The sequence below is a fragment of the Phyllobates terribilis genome, unplaced genomic scaffold (assembly GCF_046119375.1).
Source record: "Phyllobates terribilis strain yellow unplaced genomic scaffold, ASM4611937v1 Scaffold_4441__1_contigs__length_60921, whole genome shotgun sequence".
NCBI classification, from domain to species: Eukaryota; Metazoa; Chordata; class Amphibia; order Anura; family Dendrobatidae; genus Phyllobates; species Phyllobates terribilis.
This window is the reverse complement of record NW_027367192.1, coordinates 1-9798: the sequence shown is the minus strand read 5'-3', so window position 1 is coordinate 9798 and position 9798 is coordinate 1. Positions and strand designations below refer to the sequence as shown.

The window sequence follows — 9798 nt, the reverse complement described above, 5'->3', positions numbered from 1 at the left end:
ATCAATCACATAAAGATCATTCACCCAACTTCCAAACTCAAGAGAATCACTCAAGAGACATCTGCTTCATCCACCTTGTTCATCAAGTCTGATGATGGAACTAAAGTCGTCCCAAACGATAACCAGATCAATAAGATTCACCAAACTAGGTTTACGATCAGCCCAAAGACCCCTCCGCTAATGGCGCAACATAAACCACGATCATATTCAGCATCTCCCCACCGAAATCAACAAGCACATGGATTAACTAAGATGTAGACTTGATAATACTTAGCTGGCCAATGTCGTCCCTTGAAAATAGCCAGCTTCACCGCCCCGACCATGCGCCTCCACACGAAAAGAATTCATATAACACAAGTTATGACAAATACGATCAGCTCTCACACACCCAAGGCACGAGTTTCAAACAAAGAAGGAAACTCAACATTAAAATTCTTCAACAAGGAGCGTATAAATCTCTTGAAATTAGGTTTATTTGCCCCCCGACAATTCTAGTATAGATAATTCATCACAAAAACTATAAGCAAGATTGGAAATAACGGGGGAGCATGTTATTCTCTCGCGGTCCCTATGGTCCCGCTACCCGCATCGGACGGGGAACCCATCGCTTCCTGTACACTTGGCCATAAAGCAAAAACCTACAGATACGAATTACTTTTGTCATCCATCGAAGCATTACCAAACGCTCCACCTAGACGACCTGGTGTAATAGCCTCAACAAGCTTCCTCTTGCTCGTCGTCCTAATGTTAGGCCCAAACACCAAGCCTCTCGTGGGCTTCATGACCTTCCTCTGCTTGGGCTTAGCTTTTTGTGCCAACCCAGATTGTGCCTTGAAAGCTACCTTCTTTCCCTTCTTACTAGGATCTCTTTCACCCATCATATTTTCCAAACCAGCAGGATCTTGAGATCTTGAACTCCCGCCCTTATCTATCTCTTTCCCAACCAAAAGATCGTATCTTCCGATATCTGCATCTTCCAGCTGCAAATCTGTTATTAACCCTAAATGCCCCCGAGCTCTTCGGAGCCGACCCATTAGTTTTTTTTCCGGTACGCTCACCAGGCTTATGTTTCTTCCCAAAGCCTTTCCAACATGGAACATAGGCAATGACACCCAGCCTCCTAACAAGTGTAAATCCGTCCTACTCAACCCTCTTCTCAATCTCAATCACAGCTCCTAGACTCTCCTCTGATGTTTCCATAAGACTCGATATTTACAGAGTAACAACTCTCTTCAAATAATTTGTAACCAAGTGCCCATACAATCCGCTCCCACTACAAATATTCATGAGACCCTCATATTTAACAAATTACCTATTCTCATTCACCGGAATAGACCCCTTCAATGGTCGCTTGAGGTTCACTTCAACTCAAGCCCTCGCATACCCAACACGTTGAAACTTCAACGTCCTCATGTCAACCCTCACCAGATGCCCTAGCTCTGCTGCAATACCAAGAAGGATTCGTCTATGGTAGAAATTCACCGGGATCCCGGATAACCTAACCCACACCAGAGTCATAACAATATCATCACAAAGTGGATCAAATTTCGGGGACCAAGCTTGTACCAAAAGGTAACTTCTGAACACCCTCAAAGGCTCCCCGGTGAGAGCAGCAAGATAATCACTCTCAATACCGAATCTAACCATAAAAAATTGTCTTGGCAAGTCTGTAACATACATACCTCCCCTTGATTTCCAAAGGTTACGAAGCATCCGGTCAAGGGTGGTTATGAAAACACTCCGACCAAGTACTTTCACTATCATGCAATTCTCCCATAGCCCATTCATGGCATCCAACACTTCCTTCCTAATGTAATAACCGTCTCTCCATCTTTCCCATCCGAAAACATCAATTTCATGTGTGACTCTACAAATTTGTTATCCATGATCATTTCTGGCCTTATCTGCCCAAGAAGTCTGCTGTTCTAGAGGACCTCTCGGCGACCGCCCTACATCCACCATGGCAACATCCTGCGAGCAATCCATTCAAGAAGAAGATGTTCGGGCAAGGAAAATATGATCGGTCATAACCCAAAAAAGAGAGTTTTTTTTAATTGGGGTCGATTTAATAGAAGGACTTTATTATTTATATATTTTATAATAAATACTTTTTTATTTGGATAAATTTGTAATAAATTCATACTTCATATCTAAATTCCTCTTTAAAATATGCGCATTTTCATAAAAAAATATTTTTACAACAAACACGTTTTTTTAAAGAGGTGTGTGTGATAGTTTACCGATTGGATTGGTGAGGGGTTTTGTAAATGTAGAATAGGAAAATGGACGCTTACTACCTCCACCGCCCACTCGACGACAAATATGGATACAAAGAGCCATCAATCAACACTCTTTTCGTCTCCGGCCTCCCCGACGACGTCAAGCCCCGCGAGATCCACAACCTTTTCCGCCGCCGCCCTGGCTTCGATTCCTGCCAGCTCAAGTATACTGGCCGCGCCAACCAGGTACCACTTTTTCTGCTAATTACCCTGCTTAAAGAATTTGATGAGGTATTTCTTCCTCAGCAGGTTGTTGCGTTTGTCACCTTTTTCAACCATCAGTCAGCTGTGGCAGCATTGAACACATTAGATGTGAGTATTAATTTGGACATGGCTGTTCTGCGGGGATTCTATTCTTTCCTGATAATTGATGGATATAACTGTATAGATCACATTCTTAATGGCATGAGGTAATAAGTTTAATATAAATTAGTATTCTTTTTGACAGGGTGTTCAATTTGATCCTCAAGCTGGATCATTTCTGCATATTGAATTAGCTAGGTCCAACTCAAGAAGAAAACGCAAACCAGGTTAACTGTACTGTGTGTTTCAGATTATATCATTAGTAACCTTGTACTCATTGAGATTAAGTCATTGGTTTTATTCTTTCATTTTCCTTATTAGGTGGTGGACCATACGTTGTAATTGATAAAAGGCGAAGAACTCAAGATGATATCTACGAATCTAGTGAGGAAGGTAAGCTTGATAGCACAATGTCCTCATTCAAGGCGAACAATTTATTCTCTGTACCTTGAAATCAGTATTTCTATTTCTCATTAACTAAAAGTTTTTGAAATGTAATTTACAGTGGTAAGTATGATTGTAACCGAGAGAAACTTACTAAGTTTTTCCTTTTGTCCTGATTTATTGAGATGAGATTGTTTAATTTTGTGATAAACTTGTTTATTGAGATGGAGATGGCGAACATGAAAGTCTAGCTGATGAGGATCAAACATCACCAGAGAGGTCTGAAACCCTGAAATCTATTTGCTTATGACACAATAAACAAAGAAATTTGTATTTAAATGTGCTGTCTTTAATTTTAGCTAATTTCATCATGTTTCAGTGGCAAGGCAACAACAGATCCTGAAATTACTAAAGACAACGTTTGTGCTTTCTCCCTGTACTGTTGTTGGTTTAAAATGTGTATTAGTATACCATGAAAATGTATTTTTCTGTTGCTTAAACAATCAGAATTGTCACAAAAACAAAGAAAAGAATTATGAAGGTGATACCCAAGAATGTTCTACCTTATTTATTGCAAATCTAGGCCCGAATTGCACCGAGGAGGAGTTGAGACAAAGATTTACACAGTAAGTAGGTTGTGAACAACCATTTTTTATTTAGCCAAGCATTTCAATTGTTTTATTTTTTGTGGTAGGTATCCAGGTTTTAATGTTCTGAAGCTGCGAGCCCGATATGGAATGCCAGTAGCATTTGTTGATTTTGAGGTGTATAAAAATATCAAGTATTCTTTTTCTTTTATTCTTATTGGTACTTTTTTTGATGATAATATGTTATTTTCAGGAGGTAAAGCAAGCAACAAATGCCATGAATGTACTCCAAGGAAGCAGTTTGTCATCGTCTGACAGGGGCGGAATGCATATAGAGTAACAATTTGCAGTCCCATTCACTAACTCTTGTGCAGAGGCATAACAGAACTAATATAAGTCTTCTTTTTTTTTCCGCAGATATGCTAGATCAAAAATGAGGAAAACCTAGAGGAACCCGCAATTGCCGAAGCACGGGTCTTTATACAAATAAGAATGTTGTCTAAAATCACTGCTTCGAGCGCAGTGTAATCTGCAATGAAAATTACAGTTTTTTTGAAGTTGATATGTGGTAGTATTACTTTGAACCTACATGGTTTTCATTAGTCCGATGAGGCATTACTTGAAAGGTAATTCTAATGAAGGTGCGGCTAGTTTTATGTGCTATAGGTGGTGCTTCGTGGTTACACTAGAGTTATTGTGCTTAAAAATCTCCTTGATGTGTGTTGTCAAATCAGCCTTGGGTCTACGAGTCGGACTACTCTCTCTGTATCAAAAATGTTGTCATTTTATTCTTCTATTCTTGTATCAAAAAAGTTGTTATTCTAGTTATTTTGGTTGAATTTCCCTCCAGATTTTCTATTTATATATTAAGAAGAATATTACGTGATTATATTCTTATTTATATATTAAGAAGAATTGTAAATCATGTTATACTTTTTGTAAATAGAAAGAAGAGTATGAGACGAAGGGAGCATGTTTATATACAAGGCACATAGGCTTGATAGGGATCTTTGTATTGACTTGTAGTGTCTAACATTTTTTGGAGATCATTGTAAAACATGTCACTGTTTCTCATTCTAATCACTCTTATTTCGATAAATCTCGAACACAAAGCAAGCTTGACTTCGATTTAGATTTCTAAGTAGCGTGGCTTCTTCATGATTCCCATAAGAATCTTCTTTTTTCTTTTCTTTTTTTGACAAACAATACAAAGGTTCCCTAAAAGAATAGGTAAGACCTAAATGTTCATGCCGGATGATCCTGACATATCTTTCAAGACCTTCAAAAGAAGTCAGTAGTGATTGTAATGAGCTCCTAGAAGAGGCCAGCACAGATGTGATCCCTCTATCCACAATCAAGTTTGCCACATGTAGAAGCAAACCGATTCCAAAGAACTCTTAGCGATGAAGTCAACCACTTTGTTACCCTCTCTAGAGATGTGCCTAAAGCAAACATTATGAAACAATGAAGCAAACTGATTAATTTTTTATAATAATATTTTTAATCTCCCACACTTTTTAGGGAATTTATAGCAATAAGATTATCACCCTCCACCATCGTCACCCTTATACACCCCAACCCAATTGCCGCCCTCACACCAGCAAGGGTCGTGAGGGCCTCCATAACCAGAATAGAAGAAGAGGACACATCTTGTTTTAGCTAATATAGTTTGACCCTCTTGTTTTAGCCAATACAATTAGACACTCTTGGTTCCTTGTAATGCAACGAAGAGAAGAGAGATTGACATTAGTTACAGATCCATTAAAATTAATCTTAATAAAATTATCCTTCGATTTTTCCCACTTTATGGCTTTCCTCTTTCTCTTGACTCTAGTGGTTCCAGCACTACTACAAGCATTTATAAGACAATTTCATTGTTATGGTGGGGAGAGTGGTGCAAGTTAACATCCTCACATTTTCTGGAGGTTTTTCAAATGTTGTATTGATTCACAGAGTTAGATAATATAGTTGCAATGATTGTTTCGTCTCGGTCGGTTAAGTTATTGCATACTTTTTCTATTCCTAGTCATTCTAAGCTATGTCAAAATCTTTGTTCATATTACAAAAAATTGTGCATGGAAGTGACAAAGTCTCAAGTAGCATATAATTCCAAATTTTTGCCTAATAAGTCATTCGCTTTGTTGAAAATCCTTTTTGAGTAGGAGCATTCAGAAAAAAGTGATCGGAGTTCTCATCAGGTTTGTCTCAGAGAGAGCACCTAGCAGCCACCCTAAAAATAGAATCTATTAACTCATTCCATAATAGCAAGTGAATCAAAGCACGCTTTTCATAAAAACTATTATTTTTAGGAGGCAGTTTCTTTTTCCAAAGCAAAAGCTCATCATTACCGACTTTTTTTTCGTAAATCTGCAGCGATTAGATGCATATTTAGTTAAGAACACACCATAAGAAGACTATTCCCATATTAGTTTGACTTCTATTTCGAAGTATCTAGGAATTCTAATGTTGGAAATGAGGTCAGTCATCCTTGAAGGAAGTAGCGTACAAGGATCTTATTGAACCTACTTGGGTTCCTATATTTTCAATTTCAGAAACACTCTCTCAGTTATCAAATCACTCATTTAAAGGAACTCCAAGATGGTCAAGACATCTCTCACCATAAGTTGAAACTATGGGTCTGCCTTGATGGTGTGTCCGACATCAGCTAGCTTCTCACCCTTTTTCATTGTATTCTCCAACTCCATAGAATTCTATGTTATCAAATTGAAGATGTGATCCATCAAGAATAGTGGTTCCAAAAAGGTCGGGCTACTTTTTTGCTCGATGGAGACATCAATACCCACTTCTACCACCTCTTTACAAAGATTCACCAATGAGCCAAAAAACATTTTGGGCTCTGAAATGTAACAGAGGACTAGGACATTGATAAACACTCTTAGGTGCCTTCTTTACTTCTTTACCAATTTTCATTTTGCGGAACGACCCCCGACTAAGACCCATGTCATCTCTGTCTTATCGACTTCCTTCCCATTGTTGAATATTGATGCCGCCTCTGATCTTGCTAGACAATTTTGAATTGATGATGTTAACACTGATCTGAAACTCACGTGTCCCACAAGGCTCCCAGATTGGACGGATACCATGTGGTCTTATACAAACATAATGTGTCCATGCTTTGCTAGCATGCTTCTAGGGTCGCCCTTAACCTTGTCAATAATGGTGCGTTCCCGAAAAACATATGTGAATTCTTCCTTATCCCGATTCCATAAGTTATCTTGTCATTACCTCCACTGCAACTACCCCCTTCTCCCTACTAGATGTTGGGTTCAAGTTAGCAAAAAACTCATTGTAAATTGCTTGAAACTAATACTACTGACTATCATCTCTCCTTCGCATGCAAGTTTCATTTCAGGTGCCCAAATCATTGATAGTGTAGTCATTGTCTAGTAGGTCTTACATAAAATGGTGGCTTATTTTGGTCTACTAGATGGATGATGGTTAAGATTGATCTGGCCAAGGCTTACGATTAGATTCATTGTTTTTTATGCGAGATGTTTAGTCATGCCCAATCCCTGACCACCTCATTAGCTAAAGGAAAGGATGTATAGAAAATCGAGTAATGCATAGTTTAAGGGTTTTTAATCGAGATTTGGAGTAATCCATGATTGTAGATGAAGCTAAAGGAAAGGATGTATGGAAGATGAACTGAGTTAAGGTATTTTCCGAAGAAGTACAAGTAACCTGGAATATGTAAGCCCCGTAGCCTTAGAAGCGCTATCCCCATGTCAACGCGGAAACTTTCCAAGAGGTCATCATCCAAGGATTGCTCCCGCCCCATCACGATTAACTTCTTAGTTATTTGTCCTCACATCAACTATGAAAAGGGAAGAGGTCTTCTTGACATGAGTAGTAATCTAATCCTAATATGGATTACCAACACGAGATGTTACAATCACCCCCACTTAAACCCTTTATGACCACGTCAAGTCAAGGACCACCCTCTGGATCGAGCCGCCCCCACATGGTCAAGCGTATTGGAACCACAAACCTGGATCTAATACCATTTGTAAGTCTCATAGCCTTAAAAGTGTTATCCATATGTCAACACAGAAACTTCCAGGAGGTCACCCATCCAAGGATTGCTCCCGCCCCATCACGCTTAACTTCTTAGTTATTTGTCCTCACTTGAACCATGAAAAGAGAAAATATCTTGTTGACATGAGTAGCAATCTAATCCTTATATGGATTACCAACACATGTTTTTACAGAACCATTGTGAATATATTACTATCATAAGAAGAAAGACGTCATCATACAAATCGTGCCCCATTATCCATCAAAAAAGTCGAAGATTCAAATTTTCCTTATTTCACCTTATGAATTTTTGAGTTACCTATCTAGTTAGTTTAAGATATAATTAGTTTCAGATTTAGTTAGTTACTTTTGATATTATTTCAATTAGTTTATTTTATCTTTTATTACAAGATTGAATAGGATGAACCTCTACTTAAAGGGAGGTTCTTCCTAGAAAATCAGTATTTCAATTTCCATAGTTTGAATAGCTTTGCTCTCCATTCCAATTAGGAGCTAAGTTCACCATTTTTTCACTTGAAAGTGAAGCTTATACGAGTTATGACTTAGTATTCTCTATATTAGTTCTTAAGTCATGTTCATGTTATTCTATGCTTCTCTTGATTGTAAAGTTTATTGCTCCATATTGCTTCTTACGGTAATCACTTAGTTTAGTTAATATAATTGCATACTCAGTAATACAACACCTTTATGCTAGAATGGTTGCGTGCATATTAGGTGGGGAGTTAGCATACACTTGGAACATATAAGACTGGTTGCGTTTTATTCATGTGCTTTATAATCTTAGGTCGGGATACTAGATCTGGATAAGGATAGCATAGAAATTAAGACCGGTAAGCTAAAGAAAATACAAGGATCAAAATCTTTATAAGTATAAATTTATTTTTCAAGTGTACTAGCCACAATCATAAGTTACAAAACCCATAAAAATTCATTCTTAATTGTTCAATTCGACTTTACTTGATGGGATAAAAACTCTTGATTTTTGTTACTAAAGCTTTCAACTTTAACTGCTATTATGTTGTCTCTCTGTGAGATTAACCCTATGCTTAACACATGCTTTTGTTTGGGGGTATTCATAAGAAATATATTATCTTGACTGGGTGCATCAACGACTGTGCCTACATCACATGGAGATCATCTGGAACAATGTAACTTGGAACATAATATGGGCCTCCATCCACAAAAATGGTCAAGAACTTCCTCTAACTTGTTTCCCATGACTCTATACTTCATAATATCACAAATGTCAATTACCATAGGACTCTTTCTTTGGACTGAACCCACCTATGATAAAATTTTAGTCTTTGTAATGTATTCTTTTGAGTGGGAACTTGGTTTCACCGGCTATTACTTGAAAATTTATCTTATTGAAATATGATTATTCATGAGTGTCCATAAACTGTATTTATGGATGCATATTCTGGATGAGTTTGTCATCACTAAAAGGGGGACATTCTTGGAATATGATGTTTCAACATATTGCTCCTCTATGTTTTACTTATGAGAGAAATGGTTGTATTTGTGTTCGTGTGAAAAAGGACAAGTATTGAGAAAGAAACAATAGAAATACTAGTTGATCAACGATTAAGCAAGATAAAACTATGAAAAATATGGTAAGCAAACTTTAAGCTAGAATGGATAGATTATTGTTCCCTTAAGATTGTAAGCTTTGTGTTCGTAAAGGTTAGACATGGGTGAGGGTTCGACAATCAAAAGGAACATGAATTTGACAAGAAGATAATGGGAGCCAAATTTAGGGAGTTAGATGATCTAAGGGAGAAAAATAAGTATCACGAGGAGCACGTATCTGTCCTAGAGCAAGGAATAAAAATTAGAGGTCTAGAAACAAATCCCGGATGGAACTCAAAACCTGTAAGGGATCATCCTATTTGATGCCCACACAACCTCTAGGAACTCAAGACTTGTAAGGAACATCCCCTCTGGCATTGTTACTTGAACCCGATTAGATCGTGGAAATGCAAGATGAGTCAAATCATTTCAAAATGAATGTAATCTGACGTATTGTTCCTATGCCAAATGATATAAATATCATTGGAACAAGGTGTATTTTTAGGAACAAACTTTATGACTTTGAGGATGTGAATTCAAACCTGAAGAGTACAAGAAGAAGAGTTCAAAATATTTCTAAGTTCAATTGATTCGCTCTCTTGTCCCCAATCTCAAACGGG

The 9798-nt window shown here is 37.7% G+C and overlaps 1 protein-coding gene and 1 pseudogene across 1 annotated transcript; one reads left to right on the top strand and one right to left on the bottom strand.

The window, feature by feature from the left end:
• Nucleotides 1-1212: 1212 nt before the first annotated feature.
• Nucleotides 1213-1962, bottom strand: LOC141249282 (uncharacterized; annotated as a pseudogene).
• On the top strand, nucleotides 1961-4001 carry LOC141249281 (uncharacterized). The gene is made up of 11 exons (XM_073669570.1): nucleotides 1961-2005; nucleotides 2274-2465; nucleotides 2529-2591; nucleotides 2728-2809; nucleotides 2904-2975; nucleotides 3088-3101; nucleotides 3326-3385; nucleotides 3474-3592; nucleotides 3661-3730; nucleotides 3807-3889; nucleotides 3971-4001. The coding sequence occupies exons 1-11, from the start codon at nucleotides 1961-1963 to the stop codon at nucleotides 3999-4001; spliced, it is 831 nt and encodes a 276-aa protein (XP_073525671.1).
• Nucleotides 4002-9798: the final 5797 nt, after the last annotated feature.

Excerpts from the sequence above, each read along its gene's own strand:
- LOC141249281 (XM_073669570.1), top strand. The coding sequence starts at position 1,961 with ATGGCAACATCCTGCGAGCAATCCATTCAAGAAGAAGATGTTCGG. Across the intron at positions 2,466-2,528 it reads ATACTGGCCGCGCCAACCAG|GTTGTTGCGTTTGTCACCTT; the intron begins GTACCACTTTTT and ends CTTCCTCAGCAG. Across the intron at positions 3,593-3,660 it reads TTGAGACAAAGATTTACACA|GTATCCAGGTTTTAATGTTC; the intron begins GTAAGTAGGTTG and ends TTTTTGTGGTAG.